General features: G+C 39.9%; 1 protein-coding gene across 1 annotated transcript; it reads left to right on the top strand.

Annotated features, from left to right (window-relative positions):
• The first annotated feature begins 12,288 nt into the window (after positions 1-12,288).
• LOC308343824 (interferon-gamma-inducible GTPase 10-like) lies at positions 12,289-16,427 on the top strand. Its single transcript, XM_080805004.1, has 2 exons — positions 12,289-12,492; positions 14,817-16,427. Exon 2 carries the CDS (start codon positions 14,837-14,839, stop codon positions 16,127-16,129), a length of 1,293 nt encoding a protein of 430 aa, XP_080661130.1. The 5' UTR covers positions 12,289-12,492; positions 14,817-14,836; the 3' UTR covers positions 16,130-16,427.
• Positions 16,428-26,015: the final 9,588 nt, after the last annotated feature.

A 26,015-nucleotide genomic window follows, 5' to 3' on the forward strand; every position in this document is an offset into this window, starting at 1 on the left:
CCACAGTAAAGAAGCAGCCAGCTGGTGTAGAGCTCTGCGCAGGAACAGAAAATGAAACAAAGTCTGAGGCTCCTTTTCTGAGAAATACAGCCATTGCTGGGAAGGGATAGTGAAGGGCACCATGGCCATTGATTTTGTGTGTTTTTGGCATCATGAGTGAGAGGAGAGAATAGGACCCCAGGTTGGAGGCCCTTCAGTAACCCCCAAAGGACACCCTAACCAGGCCCTGGGCTCCAGGCGAGGTAGAATTTGAATCCACAGTCAGAGAACATAGGCCTGAACGCTAGGAAAATGAACCTTGTGCTTTCTCTGTTAAACTTGGACAGCCCACACTCTATGTGGAGTGAAGCCTAATAAAGACTCTATCTAGCCTTGTCCTTGGCTCCTGCCACAGAGGTTCAAGGACCCTGGGAATTTCCTGGGTGACAGGAGCTGACTTTGTTATGCTAATGAAGTGATTCCAGGCAGGATCCTAGATAGCTTCAGGTCAATGGCTGGTCACCAGGAAGACCAACCATGGGAATAGAGGGTGGAGACTTTGGGCCAGGTGAACCTCTGGGGAGGAGAAGGGAGGTGAGAAGGGAGTACTCAGTCAAGTAGGCCATGATTTGATCAATCATGTCTATGCACTGAAACCCCAGTCAAAACTGTGCTAGGGTCAGTGGACTTCTTGGTTGATGTTTGCTTTGATGTTCTGGGAAGGTGATGTGTCCTATTCCATGGGGAGCGACATGGAAGCTGAGTACTTGCTCCCAGACCTCACCCTGTGTATTTCCTCTTAAATAAAACTCTACTCCTATGTGTAAAACTTTCCTGACTTGTATGAATCATTGCCATCTATTAACAAGCCTGAGAGGCTTATGGGAACCCTCAGATTTGTAGACTCTGGGTTCGAGATCCTAATGACCTAGTGAATTTGGTCAAGTTCACCTGGTGTCTGAAGTGAGAGTAGTCTTCTGAAACCTGGTGGGTTTTTGCTAACTCTGGGTAATTAGTGCAGGAAGAAAAAGGCGGTATAACCAGTTGGCTTGGAAAGTGAATAGGCAGTAAACTTGGGTCCTGGGGAGCCATATTCTGGCTTTAGCTTTTACTTTTTTCATTTAGTTTTTGAATGAAAGGCCACTCTATAGTTTGACAGTTTATAATTCAAGAGTTCTAAGGTTTATGCAATGTTGTGTCCCCCTCCACACAATAGCCCTTTGTCACGTTTCTGTACCAGAGGAGACTGTGTCATTTTTATGAGTGTATTGAGCAAATATGTACTATCTATAGTCTGCTTTTTCCAAAAATAACAGCATTGCATGCACAATGTCCTGTACCCTCGGCTCTTTATTTGCTATTTGGTAATTGTTCTAGATGAGCACACTCAAAGCTTCTCCTGCCTCCTGGCAAAATATTTTTATTAATGAGTTTTCAAGTAACCATCTATTTTACTGACAAGTAATTCAAGAAATAAGGCCTATGTGATCTACAGCTCGATAAAACTTTCAATTTATAATATGAAAGCCTGGTAAACTCTGATGAGTTTATAGCAATCCCTCTCCAACATGGAGTTTATTCCCCTCCTCACACCATTTTTTTGAAGCAAATTAACATAAAATATTCCATTAGTGTTAGGTGCACAACATCCTGATTTGCAATGATGTGGGTGGAGCTAGAGTGTATTATGCTAAGGGAAATACATCAGTCAGAGGAAGTTAAATACCATAAGATTTCACTTAGATGTGGAATTTAAGAAACAAAACAGAGGAGCATGGGGAAGAGAAAAAAGAAAAAAAGAGAGGGAGGTGAACCATAAGTGACTCAACAATACAGAAGAAACTGAGCATTGTTGGAAGGGAGTTGTGTGTGAGATGGGCTCAGTGGGAGTTGGGTATTAAAGAGGGCTCTTGTTATGATGGACACTGGTGTAGTATGCGTTTAGATCCCTAAATTCTACTCCTGAAACCAATATTATACTATATGTGAACAGAGTAGAATTTAAATAAAAACTTGAAACAAAAAGCCAAAAACATTTTATACATTACTCAAAGCTCAACACATCACGTGCAGTCACCGTTCATCATCCTACAACATTGTTCCAATATTGTTGACCACATTCTCTGTGTTGTACTATTCTCTCTGTGACTGAATATTCTTTATAACTGGAAGTTTGTACCTCTTAATTTCCTTCATTTATTTCACCTTTGCCCCCACCCACCTCTCCTGTTTCAACTATCAGTTTGTTCTCTGTATTTAACAGTCTGTTTTGTTGTTGTTTGCTTGTTCAGGCGTCACATAAAGTCAATTTATGCAGTATTTGTCTTTCTCTTTCTGACTTATTTCATTTCCTCTAAACCATCCATGTTGTCACAAAAGCAAGCTGTCATTTTTTTATGCCTGAGAAATAATACATTGTGTATGTAAATATATATATAGATCACATCTTGTGTATCATCTGTCAATACATGTGTTGCTTCCATATCTGGACTATTGTAAATAATGCTGCAATAAACTTAGAGCTGCAGATACCATTTTGAATTAGTGTTTTTGTTTTCTTTTGGTAAATGCACAGTGGTGGAATTACTAGATTATATCATGTTTCTGTTCTTAATCTTTTGAGGAATTTCCATACAGCTTTCCACAATGGCTGGATGAATTCAGTTCCCTTTGTTCCACATCTTCACTAGTTGTTATTTTTTTATCTTTTTAATACTCTCCATTCAGACTGGTGTGAAATATCTCACTGTGGTTTTGATTTTCATTTCCTTAGTGATTAGGGGTGTTGATCATCTTTTTCATATCTATTGATAATTTGTATGCTTTTGGGTTTGTTATTGCTTTTGGACAGGAGTAATGTCTAATTAGGTCCCCTGTCCATTTTTAAATCAGATTTTTTTTTTTTTTTGGTGTTGAGTTGGGTAAGTTCTTCTTACATTTTCTACATTAACCCCTTACCAGATATTTTATTTACAAATACCTTCTCCCATTTACTGGGTTGTGTTATATTTTGTTTATAGTTTCTTTCCCTGTGTGAAAGCTTTTTATTTCATTATAGTGACAATAGTTTACTTTTGCTTTTCTTTACCCTGACTGGAAAGACATATTCTCCAAGTATATTGCTAAGGGAGATATCCAAGAGCTTACTGCATATATATTTTTTAGGAGTTTTATGGTTTCAGAAATCACATTTTGGTTTCTAATCCATTTTTAGTTTATTTTTGTGTATGTTGTAAAAAGTGGTCCAGTTTCATTCTTTTGCCTGTAGCTGTCCAGTTTTCCTAATACAATTTATTGAAAAAACTGCTTTTTCTCTTTGCACAGTCTTGCTTCCTTTGTTGTACATTAATTGACAATATATGTGTGGGTTTATTTCTGGGCTTTCAATTGTTTCATTTATCTCGTTTCTATTTTTTGTGCCAATACAATACTATTTTAATTACTACTGCTGTAAAACTTGGCATCTGGAGTTGTGATGCCTCCAGCTTCATTCTTCTTTTTCAAGATAGCTTTGGCCATTGAGATCTTTGTGGTTCCATACAAATTTTAGTATTGTTTGTTCCAGTTCTGTGAAAAATGCTGTTGGTATTTTGTTAGGGGATTGTATTAAATCTGTTTGTTGCAATGCATTGTATAGATGTTTTAACAGTGTTTGTTCTTCCAGTGCACAAGAATGGAATATCTTTCCATTTTTATGTATCATCTTCATTCTTTCATCAATGTTTCATAGTTTCCAGGGTGCAGGTCTTTCACCTCTATAGTTAAGTTTATTCCTAGGTATTTTATCATTTTTGGTGCAATTGTAAGTGGGATTGTTTTTTATAATTTCCCTTTCTGCTGTCTTATTATTATTTTATATAAATGCAAAGGATTTCTGTACATTGATTTTGCATCCTGCCACTTTAGCCTTTTATTCCTTTTTCTTGTCTGATTGCTGTGGCTAGGACTTGCAGTACTATGTTGAATAAATGTGATGAGAGTGGACAACCTTGTGTTCTTCCTGACCTTAGGTAAAATGTTCTCAGTTTTTCATGATTGAGAATGATGTTTGCTGTTTGTTTTTCCATATATGGGCTTTATGATGTTGATGTCTGCTCCCTCTAAGGCTACTTTGTCAATGATTTTTATATGAATCAGTGTTGTACTTTGTCAGTGTGTTTCCTTTTTTTTGTATGTACTGAAAATGATCCTATGGTTTTTATTCTTTCTCTTATTCATGTGACATATTACGTTGATTGATTTATTTTGAATTATTTGGATATATTGAACCCTACTTGCATACGGGAATAGATCCCACTTGATCATGGTGAACGATTTTTGTAATGAACTGTTGCATTTGGCTTCCTAATATTTTGTGAGGGTTTTGCATGTAATGTTCATCAGAGATATTGGCCTGCAGCTCTCTCTCTCTTTTATTTTTGTTTATATTTTATCTGATTTTGGTGTCAGGCTAATGTGGGTTTTATAGTATGAATCTGGCAGTTTACCTTCTTCCATTTTTTTTTGGAATTGTTTGATGAGAACAGGTATTAGCTCTTCTTTAAATACTTGCAAAACTTCACCTGTGAAGCTGTCTTGTCCTGACTTTGGTTTTTGGGAGTTTTTTGATAAATGATTCAATTTCATGGCTGGGAATTGGTTTGTTGAAATTTTCTAGTTTTTCTTTCCTGATTCAGTTTTAGGAGGTCACATGTTTCTAAGTATTCATCCATTTCTTCTCTGTTATCCAATTTCTTGGTATATAATTTTTCATAATATTCTCTTGCAATCCTTTGCATTTCTGTGGTGTCACCTGCTATTTCTCCTCTTTTAGTTCTGATTTTGTTTATGGGAGGCTCTCTCCTCTCTCCCTCTCTCCCACACCCCCTCTTTTTATGATTCTGACTAGAGGCTTATCAATTTTGCTGATCTTTTCAGAGCACCTTCTCCTGGTTTCATTGATCTTTTCTATTGACTTTGGAGTTGTAGTTCATATATTTCTGTAATCTATATTATTTCCATCTTTCTGCTTTTGGGGCGGTTTTGTTTGCTCTTCATTTTCTAGCTCCTGTAGGTACAAGGTGAAGTTGTTTATTTGAGATTTTTCTTGCTTCTTGAGGTAGACCTGTATTGGTATAAACTTAAGTCTTAAAACTGCTTTCACTGTATCCCAAAGATTTGGGACCACTGTGTATTCATTTTCATGTCTCCATGTATTTTCTGATTCCTTCTTTGATTTCTAGGTTGACCCCTTCATTGTGTAGTAGCATGTTATGTAACCCCCATGTACTTGTGCTCTTTCCAAAGTTTTTTCTTCTGGTTGACTTCTAATTTCATAGCATTTTGGTCCAAAAAGGTGCATGGTATGACTTTGGTCTTTTAAAATTGATTGAGGTTTGTTTTGTGGCCTAAAATGTGATCCATTCTGGAAAATGTTCCATGTGCACCCAAAAGGAACGTGTATTCTAATATTTTAAGATGAAATGTTCTGGATATATCAGTTAAATCCATTTGGTCCAGTGTGTCATTCAAAGCCATAATTTCCTTAGTGACATTCTGTTTTGATGATCCATCCATTGAGAAAGTAGGGTGTTAAAGTCCCCCATTATTATTGTATTATTAGCTATTACTTCCTTTATGTTTGTTTTTAGCTGTTTTATGTATTGGGGTGTTCTCCATGTTAAGTGCATAAATATTTACAATTTTTTATCTCCTTGTTGAATTCTTTTGTTTATGATCATGGAGTGTTCTTTCTCTCTTACTATAGTCTTTGTTTTAAAGTATCTTTTGACTATAAATGTATTGCTACAGCAACTTTCTATTTGTATCAGTGTTCATGATAAATGCTTCTCCATCCCTCACTTTCTTTCTTTTTAAAATATTGTATTTATTTGTTTTAGAGAGAGTGTACAAGCACGAACAGAGGGGAGAGGTGGAGGGAGAGGGAGAAGCAGACACCCCACTGAGAAGGGGGGCTGATATGGGGCTCGATCCCAGGATCTGGGATCATGATCTGAGATGAAATCAGATGTCTAACCAACTGAGCCACTCAGGCATCCTGAGATCCCTCACTTTCAATCTGCATATGTATTTAGGTATGTAATGAGTCTCTTGAGGGCAGTGTATAGATGACACTTTCATTTTTATCCATTCTGTCGCCCTATGTCTATTGATGGGAACATTAGTCCATTTTATTCAAAGTAATTAATGAAACCAGGAGGAAAGTTTTTGAAAGGAAAATCAGAAATATATGCATATTAAACAACTTGCTCCTAAACAACCAAGGGACCAAAAAGAAATTAAAAGGGAAATGAAAAATATCTCGCACAAATATAATGAACAAACAACATGCCAAAATATATGTGTCACATAAAAAGCAGTTCAAAGAGGTTACAGTGATAATCCCTACATTAAGAAAAAGGAAAAAAAAATCTAAAAAGAAATCCACACTTTACATCTCAAAGAAATAAAAAAGAAAAAAAAAAACTAAGCCACGTGCAAACAGAAGGAAGAAAATAAACACTGAAACAGAAAGAAATAAAGACAAGAAAACAATAGAAAATATTGATGAAACTAAGAGCTACTTTTCAAGAAAGATATTCAAAATTGACAAATTTTAATCTATACTGAGAAAAAAAGGTAAGATACAAATAAATAAAATGACAACAACTGGTAAAATAAAGGATTTTGTATGCCTCCAAATTGGATTTTCTAGAAGAAATGGATAAATTCCTGGAAACATACAACTATCAAGACTGATTCAGGGAGAAATTAAGAAAAATATCTGAGCAGATAATGATGAAAGAGTGAATCAGTAATTAAGACTCTGAATAAAGAATAATTCTACCAAACACTTAAAGAAGAACTTATACAAATTTTTCTCAAAATTTCTAAAAAAATAAATAGCAAGAGACATGTTGACAACCATTCTGCAAGTCCAGAATTACGTGTGGACTAAAGCCTAAGAGGATACTAGAAGAGAAAAAAACATTATAGGCCAGTATCCTTAATGAATATAGATATATTCCTCCCCCCAAAATGCTAGTAAACCAAATACAACAGCATATCAAAAGGATCATTCATCAGGATCAGGTGGGATTTATCCCTAGGAAGCAAGCATAATTTCACATGTGTATAATATATCACATAAACAGAACAAAGGATCAAAATCATATGGTCATCTCAGTTGAAGCAGAAAAAGCATTTGACAACGTTAAAAGTATTTTCATGATAAAAATGTTCAACACATTGTGTATAGAAGGAAGGGAACTCAACAAGCTCTCCTGCCCTGGTGTTGGGCTCTGCCTTTCATGTCTTTACATTAGCAGAGTTATTAGCCAAGTTGGGTTGTAGGAACTCTCTCAGTCACCTCCTCCAGAAAACAGAAGGCGACCATGATCAGGCAGATATCAGTAGTCTCCTGGTGAGTTACCCCACCCTGGGGAAGGGGCCAGCAGAAACGGTTACCTCTGGGACCCTCCTTAACTGGTTTCAGCCCAGGATGCTCCCAAAGGAAAGAAGCAAGATGTGTTGGGTTGTGGTTGTCCTAGGAAGAGCCTAAAGAGAAGGCAGGAAGTGGTGCTGAGAAGGACAAGGACGTTTTTGAGGGTATTCTTCTCCAGTACTTTTCCTCTCAGATCTGTGTAATTTCTGGATAAAGGTGGTGGCAGGGCTGCAGCCCCAGCAGGGTAGTTACAGAGGACCACTTTCTGTTTGTAGTCCTGTAGACGACTCCAGTTCTCAAAATGGGGATGAACCATCTTCAATTTCTTCATTCTGATGGGTAGGGCTCCTACAGCATTTACCTGAGGATTATGCAGGATTATTTTGAGCACTTTCAGTACAGAGTCCCAGAAGTGGATGGGGTGTTCTGAGACAAACCCTGCTACATTCTACCTGAGATGCTTCCTCTGATGTCAGTGCCCAGACCAGTGAGAAGTCCACATTTAGCACCGGAGTCTAGTCCCTAAGATGGGTGCAGACACTGCCTGCAAAGTTGCTCCTTGGGGATGCCCAATGTGTACAGATCAGTGGCTAATTCACTTCCATCCATGGGGATCAGAGTGCAGATGCTCCATCCATAGTGGTGTTCTTGACCCAGCTGTGACCTTACCTGGTGTCAATTTACCTGTCTCAGTCAGGTGAGGATGTGAGTCTCTGTATGTTCACTACAGTCTGGGTGATTTGGGGTAGCTGCTCAACTCTTCAGTGATTGTCATGTCCTCATTATCATGAAGGAATAGAAGGAAAAGCAACCCAAGGTGATTGTGGTTGGGAGTGAGGCCCCAGGGAGGGCACTATGTGAATGCCACAGTCTGTTTTATAGTGAAGGTCTGTTTTTTATTTTTTTTAAAGATTTTATTTATTTATTTGACAGACAGAGAACACAAGTAGGCAGAGAGGCAGGCAGAGAGAGATGAGGAAGCAGGCTCCCTGCTGAGCAGAGAACCCGATGCGGGGCTCAATCCCAGGAGCCTGGGATCATGACCTGAGCCGAAGGCAGAGGCTTTAACCCACTGAGCCACCCAGGCGCCCCAAGGTCTGTTTTTTAGTGATTCAAAGGGGGCAATGCCCCCCAATGTTTATATTAGCAATGTCCAAAATGCCCAAAATGTGTAATATATTTTATATATATATATATATCTGTCTATCTCAGCCAGCCAAAAATGGTGAACTCTTGCCATTTGCAATGATGTGCATGGAACTAGAAGGTATTAAACCAAGTGAAATAAGTAGTCATAAAATATAATGATTTCAAATATATGATTTCACTTATATGTGGAAATTAAGAAATAAAACAGAGGATCATAGAGGAAGGGAGGGAAAAATAAAATAAGACAAAATCAGAGAGGGAAACAAACCATAAAAAACTCTTAATATAGGAAACAAATTAAGGGTTGCTGGAATGGAGGTGGGTGGGGGGATGGAGTAACTGGGTGATAGGAATTAAGGAGGGCACTTGATGTAATGAGCAGTGGGTGTTAAAGGCAACTGATGAATCACTAAATTCTACATCTGAAATTAACAATACACTATATCTTAATTAGATTGACTTTAAATAAAAAAAGGAAGGTCTGTTTTACAGTTTCCACCAATATTGCTATGTCCATAAAAAGTTATGAGATACTTCGTCGGCTAAGAGATTGTGAATTTGGCATTGCCATCCTTGAGTCCTCCCCTGGGGGAGAAAATGACAGCTGAAAGGTTGAGGAGAGGAAAGGCAAGGCTCATTTTAGTGAGTCTGTTTCAAGGGACATGGTCAACCATGAGGGCTGCACATGGTCTTCTTGGGTAGGACAAGGAGAAAAAGTTAGGGTTGCCCTCCTGTGACCAACACCACGGAGGAGGTAGAAGTCTACAAAGTCTGGATTATTCCTGCCCCAAGATCCCAATGGGGGCATCAGCATGGGCCTTCCAGGGACCCTCTCCCTGAGGGACATTTACCACACCAGGCTATCAGCTGGATTGCAAATGTCCTACCTGAGTGAGTCCTTTCCTACCTTCGTAGTTCTCCTATCCAAGTTTGTTCCTATAATGGGGGCAGTGGGAGGAAGAAAGAGGAAAGAAGCTGACTCTTTTCCTGTCCCTGCTTCAGGTGTCTCACTCGTCTCAAAGAGGAATTGAGCCAGGGCAGGGAAGATTTCTATTCTACAAAAGTCTGGAAATTGCATATTATACTAACTGGACCTCTACTCATCTGAGTGGGACCAGGAGAGAGGGTATTTCTAAGGTCATTCATTTCTGAAAAGAGTTGATTTTCCTTTTCTGAACAGAGGAAATATCCTCATAAATCATACCTCCTGATGTTTTAACATTGACTTAGGAGCAGCAAGTCTGACTCTGGACCCTGAGGTGGGCATACTAAGGCATCAGGCCCCAGTCCACTGGCTGCCAAGGACACGGCAAGCCAGAGCCAAATACACTACCGGCCCCAGAGTGATTCTCACACACTGCTGGAGAACAGCCCACCTTAAGGATCCCCTGAGTGAGAGCTTTCTGCCACTACAAAGAGCCCCATCACTGCCAGGGTACCTGAGCCTCAGAGGATTTTCCTACCTTACTACTGACCCCTGTAATTGGCTGTCTGTGTGTGCTCCTCTGCATCCACGGCCACTTGTCAAGTCCATGTGTGAGCCTGCGTCTTTGCCTTGCCATTGCTTCCACCTGGAATTTCAGTCTCTCTTGCCCAATGCTTCCTCCCTGAATGATTTCTCAGTCTTTGTCCCATCATAGCAGTGATTGTCTCTGTATGTCAGACAGAGTATTTCTCTGATGTCCCCAAAACATGACAGGAGGGAGAGATTCAGGACCAAGTACACACAGAAGAATATACACAGCAAAAATCTGGGAAGAACTGAGATATTTTTCTATTTTAAATGTTACTTTCTGGTGTAGTATAGTGATCACCTACTTACTGAAAAATCACCAGAAAAAAATAGGACATTTCTAATAACTCATACCTACCTCTGTGTTTCTATTCACTCCAGTTCTGTCCACAGCCTTTATGTAAGAATTTCGTGAAGCATGTGATTATAACTGCTTTCTTTGACTTGTTATGTTACCACTTAGGTATGCTTACATATCATGTATGTTTAGTTTTCTTGAAGCTTTATTTAAGGTGTATTCTATGGGTTCTTAATATTTGATCTCAACATTATACTAAAAGATTCATTCTTCACCATATCCCTATGTTCTTTCTTTCAACATTATGTACCTCAACTTACTAATCGATTCTCTGTCAATGCCTATCATCTCCTTTTTCACAATTATGAAGACTGTTGCTAGGAGTACATGCCCACCTGTCTTCTGCTCATTTTTGCAGAGTGACTCTTCGGTATAGTGTCAGGAGTGGAAATGCTGAGTCCTAAGGTGTATAGATGTGATTCAGCCATATTGTTTCTTCAAAGTGATTCTATTAAATTACAAACCCCACAGGCACCTGATTTTGTCCAACTTTTAATTTTTCTGACTGAATTAATGTATGTTGTTATTTTGTAGTGCAGAAATATACATTTGCCTCATTCTTAGTTAATCTCTGGTACTTTCTCTACTTTTTCCCCCCTCTAATGTGTTTCTATTTCTGAGAAAGTTCTGTTCACGTCTTTTGCCCACTTACATGCGGGATTGTTTCACTTTTTCTTGATGATTTCTGGAATTTAAAAAAATGTTCCTTCCACTGATCCTCAGTTGACTACCTTTATGCAAATATCTTTTCCAGATTTGTGGAGATTTTTAACTTTCTTTTTGCATCTGTTTTCATGAAGAGAAGCTTTTCACTTTAATGTAGTCAAAGGTATCTCTTTGATCTATCTGTTTTATACAGCTATCATCCTGGTGTCTTTATATGGTATCATCTTGTTCAAGGCATCTTTCTCTAAGAACAGCTGTATTTTCTTATATTTTCTTCTACAGTGTCCGTTTAAGATTTAGGTCTTAAATCCATGTGGAGCTGATTATCATAAGTGATGTAATCAGAGATTCAGTAACCTCTATCCATATGGAGAATCAGTTCGTCAAATCCATTTACTAGATGGTGCCTTCTATACCCATTGACATCCCATGCACTTGTCCTATGCCACAGAAATCCTACACAAGGCTCTGTGTCCCTTTCTGTGGGTGAGTTGGTCTATCCCTGTGCCAGCATCCAAATTTCTTCCATACTATATCAGTGAAATAAATCTTATCTGATAACAGCAGATTCTCCTATATTCTTTTTCTTCTAAGGAACTTTGGTATTTTCCTTTTGATCTTTCATATAAATCTAAAATTCCAGGCTCTTTCCTCCCTCTTTGGGTCTCCCTCCAAGCTGCTTGTCAAATTTCTTCAGAATGCTTCCTGGTAGATTAAGGTGTTCATGAGATGTGACCCCATGACCTGGCAGAGTCATCTATACCTAAGTGTTACAATGTGGCAGTCAGCAGTAGGGCTCCTAAAAATGAACAAAACAGAAAGAGAAATGATAGAGTCCCTCTCCTTTCTGACAGGAAAGGCTTCTCTTGTATTGGAAGCTTTGGATACTTGCTCATAGCCTTCTTCCCTGTCCCCAGTCTTCCCAACAGATTCATGGCTAGATGGCCACACAAGAGTCATTGGAGACCTGCCTCCCCTGGCCTCTGGTGTTTCTCTGCCCTACCCCCAACTCCCTGAGACACTCGTGGTCACAAACCCTTCATGCTTCTTCTTTTCCTGGAACTGCTTGTTTTGTGTAGAAATAATGGTTTCACTTTCATGTCCTGTAAATGTGGGCCTTAGAACTATCAGCCAAATCTTCCTCAGGGAGGGGCTCAAGTCAGAGGCTGTCATCATCCTGTTATCACTCTTTACCTAGGCAGAATAGATGTTCTGTAGCCCCTTGCTTAGGGCAGTGACCTCAGGAGCACTCAGTGCCTATATTTCCTAGGAAGTATAAGCCTCTGGATTGTTCCTGTGCCAGGGGCTCCAGGGAATACTTGAAAAACACTCAGCATTTTCTGCTGTGTTACTGGAAACATTCCTGAACTCTATCATCAGAAGCCTCTCTTCTTTCCAGAACTGGTGAGTGAGAAAATGTGTACTTGCAATGATGGGATACTGGCTTTGTGCTTGCAGGGTTGAGGTGTAGGTCAGATGGGTTGAGAGTTAAGATTTCATCCAGCTGCTCATGTCATCCTCTTTGAAGAGAGAACCATAGTCTGAAAATGCCTCTTTTTCTTCTTTTTTTTAATAATGAAAAAGTTGTAAGAAAATTTAGAATAAGCAGAGTGTTTATTGTGTGTCTCCTTTGGAAACTATGCCATCTTTAAATGCAATCTAGCTTTTCATACCATAGAGCTATTTCAAAACAGCGAGTTTTAATTATTGGTAGCAATGCAAAATAATTCTTTTTTTGGAAATTTCTTCCCATCCATTCATGCTATAACAAAATACCACAGACTGGGTGGCTTATGAACAGAAATATACTTTTCATCCTTCTGAAGGAATGGACATCTCCCTGTCACCTCACATGGCAGAATGTGCAAGTTAGTCTCTGCAGTCTCTTAATCTGGGGGTGTCTGTGGGATTAATGCATTCATGATCCCTCTGCCCTCACGACTAAGGAACCGCCGAAAAATCCACGAGCTAATACCAGAACTTTGAGCTCATGCATCATCTATGGATTTTGTGGAGGACGCATTCAGTCCATAGCAGTCATATATCTAATTTCTGTCTGTACAGGTTCAGTTGCCTTCCCACGCTCACCTTAGAATACAGCACTCTGACATCATTTTAATATTCATTTCAATATTCTTGAACTATAAATGTCTCTTTGGGAATATCTGTTTAACAAGTAATGTCTTCTGCCTGTTTCCTTCATTAGTAATCCAATAAATAAAATCTTTAACACACGTTTATTTTATATTTCTTTGAAACTCATGATTCTTCCTCTTTTGAAAATCGTTTTTGCAGAACATATAGGAAGTGGATGAGCCCTGAGCACATTCCTACTCTTAAAAACCCACTGGGAGTCCCTGAGAAAACTTACATGTATAAATATTTTTAAAATCAGAGTTTTCTCACTCATAAGAGACCACATCATATGTAGTGATGATTTCCTTGAATTGCCATGATTTAATCAGATATCTCTACTTCAAGACTGTGCAGAATTGAATTGGGAAAATTAGAGGTCTCATTTACTTCTCCTGCCACTTCCTGTCACAAATTTTAAATTGCACACAAACTTTTCCATGAGGTGAGATAAATGGACATTAAGCTGCCAGGGGGTAATTATTACCAGAAGGACTATGTGCTTGGCTATCCCTCTTATGGAACAGACATCCGGGCAGAATTTTCTCCGCCCCCTGCCTCTACCAAAAGACAACTCTTGCCCCTATTTGCTGCAGGTTATGTGAACTGAGGTATATGTGCTATTCTGTGCTCTCTAATGTGCTGGCCTGATTGATTCCTCCTACAGAATGGAAAGGGGTATGGCTCAGTGTTACAGTTTCAGGCAAATGCAGACTGCATTAGTTTCTCATTGCTGTGTAAAAAAAGTAACACAAAATTTGTGGCTTAAGACAACAACAGATTTATTGTCTTATAATTCCAGAGGGAAGTTGTCAAAGATGAATCTTAAAGGAGCTAAAATCAAGATGTCAGTGGGTGATGGGTATTAAGGCAGGCACTTGTGATGAGCACTGGTTGTTACAAGCAAGTGATGAATCACTAAATTCTACTCCTGAAACCAAATATTACACTATATATTAACTAACTAGAATTTAAGTACAAACTTGAAAATAAAATAAAATAATAAAGTAGAGGTGTCAGCAATGTTGGTTCCTTCTGAATACTCCAGGAGACAATCCATTTCTTTGTTTCTCCAGCTTTTGGAACCTGCCTGAATTCCTTATCTTGTGACCCTTCTTACATCTTTCTGGATCCTCACTTCTATCTCCACCTTCATCATACCACCTCCCTTTCTTCATTTGGCCTTGCTTCCTTCTTAAAAGGTTCCCTGTGATTATATTGAGCCCATTTGGATTATCCAAGAAAATCTTTTCATCTGAAGATCCTGAACTTCTTCATACCAGCAAAGTCCCTTTTGCCATGCAGGGTCACACATTCACAGGCTCTGAGGTTCAGGATGTGAACAACTTTGAGTACTGTTACTCTCTATTCCACAGGCCTTGACTCTTGTAACATAAGAATCATCAGAGTAGACAACAAGTAGTTTCTACTGTAGCACGAAAACAAAATTCATCAGGAAAAGCAAATCAGAGTAACGTTAGTAAGTGTGAGAGAATGGGAATGGGCTGTTGAGACCTGTGCGCTTCCTTAGCTCACACTATGTGTCTATTCCGCTGCTCCATTTGTCTTCCTAATTCACTTTCCTTTTCCCACAGACATTTCACAGTTAACCAGAATGGATCAGTTGCTATTTGACTTCCTGGCAGGAAAGAATTTTCAGCAGTTGGCCACCAACTTTATCCCTCACTACACCACATTAATCAGTAAGGTAGGGGGAATCCTCTCTCAAGAAGATCTTGGTAGAATTCAAACAGCCCTTAAAGAGGCCAAGCTAAAAGATGTGGCTGACATAATTGAGAAATCACTTGTGGCAGCAGAGAATGCTCCACTAGATGTGGCTGTGATTGGGGAATCTGGCACGGGGAAGTCCAGTTTCATCAATGCCCTGCGAGGACTTAGTTATGAAGAGGAGGGTTCTGCAAGTGTTGGCGTTGTGGAGACTACCAAGAAGAGAACGCCCTATCAACATCCCAAATATCCCAATGTGACCTTCTGGGACCTGCCCGGAACGGGAACCCCCAATTTCCAACCATATGAATATCTAGAAAGGGTGGAATTTGCTACCTATGACTTCTTCATCATGATTTCTTCCTCTCGGTTTAGCCTCAATGATGCTTTGCTGGCCAAAAGTATCAAAGAGATAGGCAAGAAGTTCTACTTTGTTAGAACCAAGGTGGACAATGATTTATATAATGAAGAGAAACGCAAACCCACATCTTTCAAAAGGGAGAGAGTGCTTCAGCAGATACGAGACAACTGCCTAGCTAACCTCAGCCACATTGGAGTGCGTGAGCCGTGCGTCTTCTTGGTCTCCAACTTTGATCTGGATGACTTTGATTTCCCAACACTGGAAGAGACCTTGCTGAAGGAGCTCCCTGTTCATAAGCGCTACGCTTTTGCGCTTCTGTTGCCCAATTTGTCTGATGCTTCTATTGAGATGAAGAGAGCTTTCCTCAAAGAGAAGATCTGGCTGGATGCCCTGAAATCATCTGCTTTGAGCTTCATCCCCTTCATGGCCTGCTTTAAGGGCTTTGATTTTCCCGAGCAGGAAAAGTGCTTGAACATTTACCGGAGCCATTTTGGTTTGGATGAGAAATCAGTCAAAGAGATTGCGAAGAATCTGGGCATATCAAAAGAGGAGATGGAGAGTTTCACCAAGTCCTTGAATTTCTGGTTACTTGTGAAGGATGACAACATAATAGCCAGGGCCATGAACTGTGTTGAATGCTATTGCTCAGTAAATGGAGGCCTGCCATCCACTGTCTTCCAGTTTTTTAAAACCTACTTTCTACATTTGAAATTCATCAATACAGTGGCTGATGATGCTAAAATTCTCTTGCATAAGACTTTAGAGAAAGTAAGTCTCAGGAGATGCCAGAGAGATGGGTCAGACTGCCTAACTGAATAACAAATAGGCCTCAGGTCTGTAGGTGGGGGTGGAGTCCTCTTCCACCCACCACTAAGACCAGATCTTCTCTAAGGTAGGGAAGATTGTCTCCACTGGACAAAAGCATTGCTCCATATTGATACTCCATTGCTATACAAAGGGGATTTGCCCATGGCTTTTTTTTGTACTCTTTAGGCTATTTTGCTGAAATTATGACAGAAATGCACCCCATAGTTTTCATTAATCTCCATGTGTTATAAAGGTAGTTTACATTTGCTTCATTTACTCAGACAATAAACATTTAGTACAATCAATATAACTCTGTCCTTTGTTCTTTTCTATGAATAATTTTCCCCAGGCCTCACGTCAATACCCTCCTCATCAAACCAAGGAAAATGCATGAGTCAGGGGAATGTCTAAGTGAATACTGTAGTGTATAGTGTAGGGCACTATAGCAGGGAGGAGGAAGTTGAAAGAGGATCAGGAAGGTGTTCTAAGATGTCGTATTGTCAGATACTACAGGAGAACACAGTATTTCTAAGACTTTGCAAACACTGGATGGGATGAAAGACCTGTGAATAATTGGACAATGAGGGACAGGAGATACAAGAGAGTAAATGTAAAATAGGAAAGGCACTGGAAAGCAAAGATGAACTCAAATTAGGCAATTTGGAGGAATAATGTGTTTTGCTTTCACTCAAATTTCCACATCAAACTTGTGAAATGGGACCAGCAAAAATCAACAATATCTGCCTCAAGGCTCAAGGATCGTTATTCCTGTTATTACTGTAGTTGAAATCTTCCCACTTCTTCCCCATCACTGGTATAGGGTAGATGCTTTAAGGTGTAACAGATGTACATGGAGGTGGATGTCCCTCAGACCTCTTATTACATTGAAGGTCTACCCCACAGAATGAAGAGCACAGATGTAAAGGGGAGGGCACTACTGGCCCATAATTTCCTGACTACTCCTTGCTCCCCCATTGCTCAGAGTAGAGGTCTGCAGGAGGGCAGAAGAGAGTCAGTAAGGGATAAATGATTGTTTGTGCTGCCTCATAAATAAGATATGTGAAATATTCAAAGAGAAGGAGCTCTTGACCTTCTTGTATAGCCACATTGCATTTAAAAATGTGCCTTAGATTTTGATGTGTGTTCCCAGAGCAAAATTCACACTGGCAGGGCCCAGGTTTCTTACCATCTTACCACCAGATCCCATCTATCCTTATAAAGAGCATGGACACTGAGGAAATCCTCCTCCTTTTTCATCTCATCAACCTGGTGTCGCTGGCAATGTCTTATACAACCTCGTCCTCCTCTAGAAGTCATGAACTTCTCAAGATTCCCTGGCCTTTTTACTTCCAATTCATTGGCCTTAAATTAAGACAGAAAAAGATAATTTCAAAGGGTCTTTTTGAGTCCTTTTGGGAAGACACTTGTGATTAGAGCAGAGTTATCAAATATTTACAGCTGTGGGGCTTATTTTAAAGTTCCTTTTTTTTTTTTTCAGATGAGACAGAAAAATAAATCTTTTGCTGTGGGAAGGAAGAACTCAGACGAAGGTGAAAGTAGGGGAATAAGTTTTAGCGCTTTGGTTCTATCAGACTCATCCCAAGGTTACCAAGAGTGTTCATGTGTCTGGCTGGCATTCATGAAAGGACTAAAAGATTCCCCTGACAGTGCAAAACATGAAAAAGGGGGCTATTAAGAGGGTAGAGGGGTGTTAGGTTTTGGGAGGAGGAGATAAAACTATGAGGTGTCTGCTATCCAAGACCTGTGAACCTAGCCAATCAATGATTGTGAGCAGTTTTGGGTGCTTTAATGTCACTGTGCAAGACTCAGTCGGTTTCTGTCTGGGGACTTCTGAAGTTCCTTTAGGAGGTGTTGTGATGAAGATTGGCTATCACTTTATGCATCTGGGGTGAGCCCTATCATTCAGCAGGCCTCAATATCATTTTTCTGTGCCTTAACTTTTTTGTTCTCATTGTGACCTCCCCCCGAAAACAAAACTCCTTTTCCTGGCCTCAATTCGGAGGTAGTGGCTCAGATAACCAGAGATATGGTGTGGATGAAAAAGGGAAAGCCCTCCCCATTGATCTTTTTGCTCCTGTGGGAATGCATACTGCAGTCTTCTCACCAGCTGTGTCAGTGGTAGTACAATCCTTGTCCTAACTTCTCTTCAGTTCAAGAGATGACATATTGGTTCTCCAAAGTAGGCCATTTTTGGACCAGGTAATGTGAAAAGTCCAGCTCTCAGGCCAGCTGGATCTTTCTCTCCTACTGTAGCAGCCCTAAGTCAGTATAGCAAGGGACAAATAAAATCACTTCCTGGGAGTCATCATCAAGAAAGGGGGAGGTAAACTTTTTTTTTTTTTAAACATATAATGTATTTTTATCCCCAGGGGTACAGGTCTGTGAATCACCAGGTTTACACACTTCACAGCACTCACCATAGCACATACCCTCCCCAATGTCCATAGCCCCACTCCCCTCTCCCAACCCCCCTCCCCCCAGCAACCCTCAGTTTGTTTTGTGAGATTAAGAGTCACTTATGCTTTGTCTCCCTCCTGATCCCATCTTGTTTCATTTATTCTTTTCCTACCCTCCAAACCCCTCATGTTGCATCTCCACTTCCTCATATCAGGGAGATCATATGACAGTTGTCTTTCTCTGATTGACTTATTTCACTAAGCATGATACCCTCTAGTTCCATCCATGTCGTCGCAAATGGCAAGATTTCATTTCTTTTGATGGCTGCATAGTATTCCGTTGTATATATATATATACCACATCTTCTTTATCCATTCATTTGTTGATAGACATCTAGGTTCTTTCCATAGTTTGGCTATTGTAGACATTGCTGCTATAAACATTCAGGTGCACGTGCCCCTTCGGATCACTACGTTTGTATCTTTAGGGGAAATACCCAGTAGTGCAATTGCTGGGTGATAGGTAAACTTTGTTTTTTTTTTTTTTTTAAAGAATTTATTTATTTGAGACAGGGAAGCAGACAAAAACCCTACAGCTGATATCATAGCATTATTTTTTTAAAGATTTTATTTATTTATTTGACAGAGAGATCACAAGTAGACAGGCAGTCAGAGAGAGAGAGAGGGAAACAGTCTTCCTGCTGAGCAGAGAGCCCGACATGGGGCTTGGTCCCAGGACCCCTAGATCATGACCTGAGCCAAAGGCAGAGGCTTAACCCATTGAGCCACCCAGGCGCCCCTAGCTAATATCGTTCTTAATAATGAAAGACTAAATGCTTTCACCTAACATCAAGAACAAAGCAAAAAGAGCCTCTTTCACCAATCTATGATACGTGATACTTGAAGTCCTAGTTTATGCAATAAGGCACGAATTAAATATATATTTTATATATTTATATTTATATATATACTTCCTGTGCACACATGGCATCTCCACTCTGAGTTCAAACAAACTATTTAAGTCTCACAGTTCTGTTTCTGAGCTCTTTTTTTTTTTTTTAAGATTTTTTTTCTTTATCTTATTTGACAGAGAGAACACAAGCAGGGAGAGCAGGAGGCGGGGGCGCGGGGGGGAGCAGACTCCCTGCTGAACAGGGAGCTCAATGCGGGGCTCAATCCCAGGACCCTGGGATCATGACCTGATTTGAAGGCAGACACTTAACCGACTGAGCCACCCAGGCACCCGTGTTTGAGCTTTTGATTCTTGACTCCCCTGTTTCACCCTTACCCACAGGGCTACCTTTCTAGAGCCTTCGCCATCTCCTTGAATGGCACTTCCCTTCACTCAGTTGCTCAGAACAAACCCAACGTGTGATTCTTATATCCTCCCTCTGATATCTTCCTCCAGCATGACAACAAACCCAGAAGATGTGTCTTCAAAATACATCCTGAGCCCGGTCTCTTCTCATACCCTCTGTTGCTCTTGCTCTTGCCCAGTCCACTGCCATCTCTCACATGAACCACTGAATAAGCACATTTAGGTGCATTAAGCCTGCCCCATTGGCCCCATGGTCATCTATCTGCCAACCCCCTACCAAAACCTGAATTAGATCATGTCCTCCTTTCAGTGATTTCCATCTAGTTAGAATAAATTCTGAAGCAAATACTATATCCTCTAGCGTCCTACATCACCTGTTCCCTGATTACTTCCATTCTCTCCTTTCCTACCACTCTCCCACTGTGTGCACTACTGCATACTGCACCCCTAGGTAATCAGTGGACATGACAAGTTCCTTGCATTTTCATGGACTTAGCATTTGCTAAGAGTGCCCAGCTATGACATTCTGTCTACATATATGCATGTTTTGTATCTCTGCTTAACTGTCAGGTCTTCAGAGAGAACTTTCCCAACTACCGATTTGAAATATCCTCCCTTTCTACTTCCACTTTCTTAGTCTTTTACATAGCACCAGCACAAACTTACATTGTGTTACTTATTAATTATTAATAATTAATATATGACATAACATAATTATATTATGTTACCTATTAATTTCTCCACTATTTCTTGTATTTCTCCCCTATGAATGAATGCTCAATGTGGGTAGGGACTTGCTTCTTTTTATTCTATGCAATATTCCTAGTGCTCTTTGGAAAGTACTCAAGCAATGGGTAAGGGCTGCTGAAGGAGCCCTAGATTTTCGTATGTTGTGTCTATTCAATTAATGCTGAATAAACAAGTGAAAAAGCAAATGAATGAAGGTGACAGGACCAGACCATGAGCCAAAAGTTCTTGACCATAACAATATCACTGTATCTCTCCTTGGTAGAATTTCTATTCTTCATTGTGTAGAGTAGCAACACTTAACTTTTCTCAGATTAGCACACAGTTGGTTTTGTTGTTGTTTTGATTTATAAAGTCTTATTGTTCTCAGGGAATCATCTAACTTTGCAGCATCTGAGCTGAGATCAAGGTTATTAGATACACTGTGATCCAGACAAGAACCTTCATATGTGGATAGGGATGAAACTGGGGCTTTGGTTAGAATACCCAAAGAAAAGGCCACAAAAAGCAAATGATAAAAAGAGAGTCTGGTGTCCAATCCCAATTTCCCCATTACCCAGCTTTGTAACACTGTGCAAATGACTCAACAATCTGGGCTGCATTTGAAAAAAAAATGGGTGATAAAAGTGCCATACTTCAGCTTGTTATGAGAGTCAAATATGATAGCATTAGCCTGCCCACAATTAAATTTCAATAAATATTCTCTGTTTACAATGATATAGAAGAAAAGCCATCCCAGTGAAAATCACTAGTTTGCCTCCCCATTGAGAGGCCTGGGTGGCTTAGTTGGTTAAGTGTCTGCCTTTAGCTCAAGTCACGATCTCAGTGTCCCTGCTCAGCAGGGAGTCCTGCTTGTGTTTGCTCTGTCAAATATTCCATTTGAGAAGGAAGAACTCAGAAGAAGGTTAAAGTAGTGGAATACGTTTTAGTGGATTGGTTTTATCATTCTTGTCCAAGAGTGAACAAGAGTTTTCATGTGCCTGGCTGGCATTTATGCAAAAATCTTAAAGATCCTTCTGGCCATGCCAAGTGTGAAAGAGGGAGTTGTTAAAAGGGTGGAGAAAGTGTGTAAACCTGGCGATTCACAGACCTGTACCTCTGGGGCTAATAATACATCATACGTTTATAAAAATTTTTTTAAAAAAAGGGTGGAGAAGCGTTAGAGTCCCAGGGGGGAGGAGATAGAGCTGTGAGGTGTTTGCAGACCAAGACCTATGAGTCCAGCTGATCAAAGGTTGTGAGCGATTTGGGGTTGTTATCAGGTCAGCATCCAAAACTCAGCCAGTTTCTATCTGAGGTGGCTATGAGACCTCATCTTGAAGACAAAACTCCTTTTCATGACCTGAATTTGGGAATCATCACTTGCATCACCCAAGAGTTGCTATAGGTGGAAAGGGAAATTCCTTACCCCTGATCCTTGGTGCTCCTGTCTGAAGGCATCTTGTAGTCTTTTTACAAGCTGGGTCAGTGGAAGAACAACCACTGTCCTAACTTCTTTCTTGTTTAGGAACTGTGAGATGACATACTGTTTTGTAGAAGTAGGACATCATTAGAACAGGTGATGTGAAAACTCCAGCTATCAAGCTACCTGGGCCTCTCTCTCCTAATGCATCTGCCCTAAGTTGAGGGCAAGGGACAATGAAACACTTCCTGGAGTCATCATTAAGAAAGGAGGAGGTAAACTTTAGTGATCTTTATTGGGGTGCCTTTTCTCCTGCATAATTGCATGACAGAGAAATTTTATTGAAAGCTAATTGTGGGCCAGGTAACTACTAACATGTTTCAAATAAACCAAGACACCCAGACACAGGGGTCCTGCACTGGAAGGTAGAGTCCCCATAACATTTGGCTTTGAAACCAGTGAGGCTTAACTTCAGGAGTTTTTGTTGTTGTTTGTTTTATTTTGCTTTACTGTTTTGTTTTCCACAATCAGTGGTATTTAACACCAGGTATTTTAGAAATCAACTGGATCAGCTCTGGAAGAGCCAGTGGCAATAGGAAACTGACCCCAAACCTTGAACAGCATAAACAAACAGCTCTTTGGAGATACAGCATAGAAGAAGCAGTTCAAAAGCCCCTGGGGTATACAGAAAGGAGATCTGTCACTAATATCAGAATGTGCACTGGAGGAATAGGCATCTTTAGGAGACTTCTCCAAGAATAAACAAGCTGGTGAGTGCCACTCCTCTACTCACCCCAACCTAGTTACCAGAACACCTGAGGGAATGAGCATGAACACTTGCCACAGAGCTTGCTAACACTGTGTGACCTATCCCCACATTCTCCAGTGTACCCACCCTATCCAACATCTTCCATTTATGTAGGAGTCCTCCAAAGTGTCTCCAGACAGGTCTCATCCTTCATGTAGACCTGGTAGGGACAAAGGAACAATACCTACGATAACACCATGCATCCCACCTCCATGTATTCCAGTGGACTTGTTTTACTCAATCTACCCCATCCAGCAGGAGTCCCTCCAAAGCAGTTCCTGATGAATCTCATTCTGCAAACAGTCCCAACAGTGCACCACGCCACTCCAGAGTGACTTTTCTCCACAAAGAAGGGGAGATAACCACATATACAGGTTCAAATACAGCCACAGCAGTGGGCTGGGGGCAGACGTCTCATCTGCCTTCCAGTCCAGCTCACTAAGAAAAACCTCACTGGGGGTTTCACAAGAGGCAAGCCCTATATTGGGGGGTTACCTCAATCCTAAGACAGATTGGGAGCAGACATCTGGTCTGACTGCAGGCCAGGCACAATAACTAAAGCCTTAGGGGACAATGTAAGGAAAAGTACCCTGATGTTTGGTGTGACAATAGTTCTGGCACGTGGATTGTGAGCAGACATCTACTCTGACTCAAGTACAAACCCAAGGCAGTCCCAGAAGGGCCCCTTAACAGCACAGGGACCACACAAAAAGTAAAGGGGGCACTGCAGCTAACTGGAATGAAGGCAAATGCATTTTGATAATGCGTAGGACACAACACACATAAGAGACACCACAGATGCACTTGGTTTTGGTAAGCAGGGGACATTGCACTATAGGTTACTACAGGACCTCTTCTTCATAAGGACACTGCTTTCAAGGTCAAGAGACCTAGCTGACTTTCCCACTACATAGAATCATGGAGAGTTTAATGAAATAAGGAAAGAGAAATATGTACCAAATAAAAGACAAGACACAAGATGCCTGGGTGGCTCAGTTGGTTAAGCCCATGCCTCAGCTCAGGTCATGATCTCAGGGTCCTGGAATTGAGGCCCCCATTGGGCTCCTTGCTTGGCAGGGAGACTGATTCTCTCTCTGCCTCCTCTGTCTGCCACTCCCCCTGCTTGTGCTCTCTCTCTCTCTCTCTCTCTGACAAATAAATAAATAAAATCTTAAAAAAAAAAGACAGGACACAATCACACCAAAAGAGCTAACTGAAACAAAGTTAAGCAATACACCTGATAAATAAGTCAAAGTAATGATCATAAATATACATGCTGAAGTTGAGAAAAGAGTAGAGGATCTCACTCAGTGACAAGATAGAAAGAAAGAATAGAGGATCTCACTCAGTGAAAAGATAAAAAGATAGAAAATATAAAAAAGAACCAATTGAGCATGAAGAGCTCAATATCTTAAATTAAAAGTTCACTAGAGCGAAGAAACAGAGTAAAAGAAATAGAAGAACAGATCAGTGACTCAGAAGACAGAGTAATGAAAAGGAACCAGAATGAACAAAGAGAAGGAGAAAGAAGAAGGAGGAGGAGAAGGAGGGGGAGGACAAGAAGGAGAAGGGGAAGGGAAAGGAGAAGAGGAAGGGAAGGGGGAGCGGGAGGGGGAGGAGGAGGGAGAAAGAAGAAAGAAAGAAAGAAAGAAAGAAAGAAAGAGAGAGAAAGAGAAGAAAGAAAAAGAAGAGAAAAAGGATAATAAGAAATGAGAATAGGTTAAGGAAACTTGGTGATGTCACCAAATGTAATAACATTCACATTTAGGGATCCTAGAGGGAGATTAAAGAGGGCAGAAAAATTATTTTAAGAAATAATAGCTGAAAACTTTCTACATCTGGGGAAGGAAATGGATATCCAGATTCAGGAGGTACAGCAAGTTGTCAACAAAATCAATAAAAGGTGGTCCACACCAAAACACCTAGTAATTAAAATAGCAAAAAGTAATGATAAAAAAGTGAACTTTAAAACAATAGGAGAAAACAGCTGCATACAAGGGCATCCCCATAAAACATCAGTTGATTTTTAAACAGAAACTTTGCAGACCAAAAGAGTGTCATTAGATATTCAAAATACTGAAAGAAAAATACCTGCAGCTAAGAATATTCTATTGAGGAAGGCCGTCGTTCAGAATAAGAGAGATAACGATCTTCCCAGACAAAATTAAAAACTTAGAGGAGTTCATCACCACTAAATCAGCATTATAAGAAACGCTAGAGGGAAATCTTTGAGTGAAAGAAAAGGTCATAATCAAGGTTAAGAAAATTAAGAATGGCAGAAATGTCACAGGTAAATACCAACATAATAAATAAGTAGACAAATTGCTTAAAAATCAATCTTGAGGTTAAAGCAGAAAAGCAGTAAAATCAATTAAATCTATAAAAATCAGTCAAGGGATTCACAGCTAAACAGGTATAAAGGATGGCTCCATATAAAGTATGGTGACATAAGGCTTAAAGAATGGGTTCAAACTAAGTGACCATTCATTTAATAAACACTGCTATGTGCAGAACATTTACATGCAAACCTAATGGTAACCACAAATCCAAAACCTGTAATAGATATGCAAAAATAAAGAGAAAAGAATCCAAGTATATCACTAAAAAAGCCATCAAACTATAAGGGAAGAGAGCAAAAGAAGAAAGCGATAGAGAAGAACTATAAAAACAAGCATAAAACTCAGTCAAGAAAATGGCAATAAGGATATACTTATCAATAATGACTTTGTAAAACAACCAAATGCGCCAAACGAAAGACATAGGTGAATGAAAGGATAAAAAACAAGACCCGTGTTTAAGCTCCTACAAGAAACTCAGTTCAGACCTAAAGACATGCAAATTAAAAGCAAAGGAATGGAGAAACACTTATCATGCAAATGGAAGTGAGAAGAATGCCACTGTAGCAATACTTACATCAGACAAAATGACTGTAAAACTAAGACTGTAGAAAAAGACAAAGAAAGACACACATAATCATAGAGAAAACAATCCAATAAGAAGATACAACAATCACAATTTGTATGAACCCAACATTGGAGAACCCAGGTATGTAAACCAGCTATTAACAGAAATGAAGGAAATAATCAAAAGGAATACAATAATAGTAGGGGACTTGAACACCTCACTGACATCAATGGGTATATTATCCAAACGATCAACAAGAAAACTCTAGCATCGAATGACACATTGGACCAGATGGTTGTAAT

This window comes from Martes martes (assembly GCF_963455335.1).
Source record: "Martes martes genome assembly, chromosome: 5".
Classification (NCBI taxonomy): Eukaryota; Metazoa; Chordata; class Mammalia; order Carnivora; family Mustelidae; genus Martes; species Martes martes.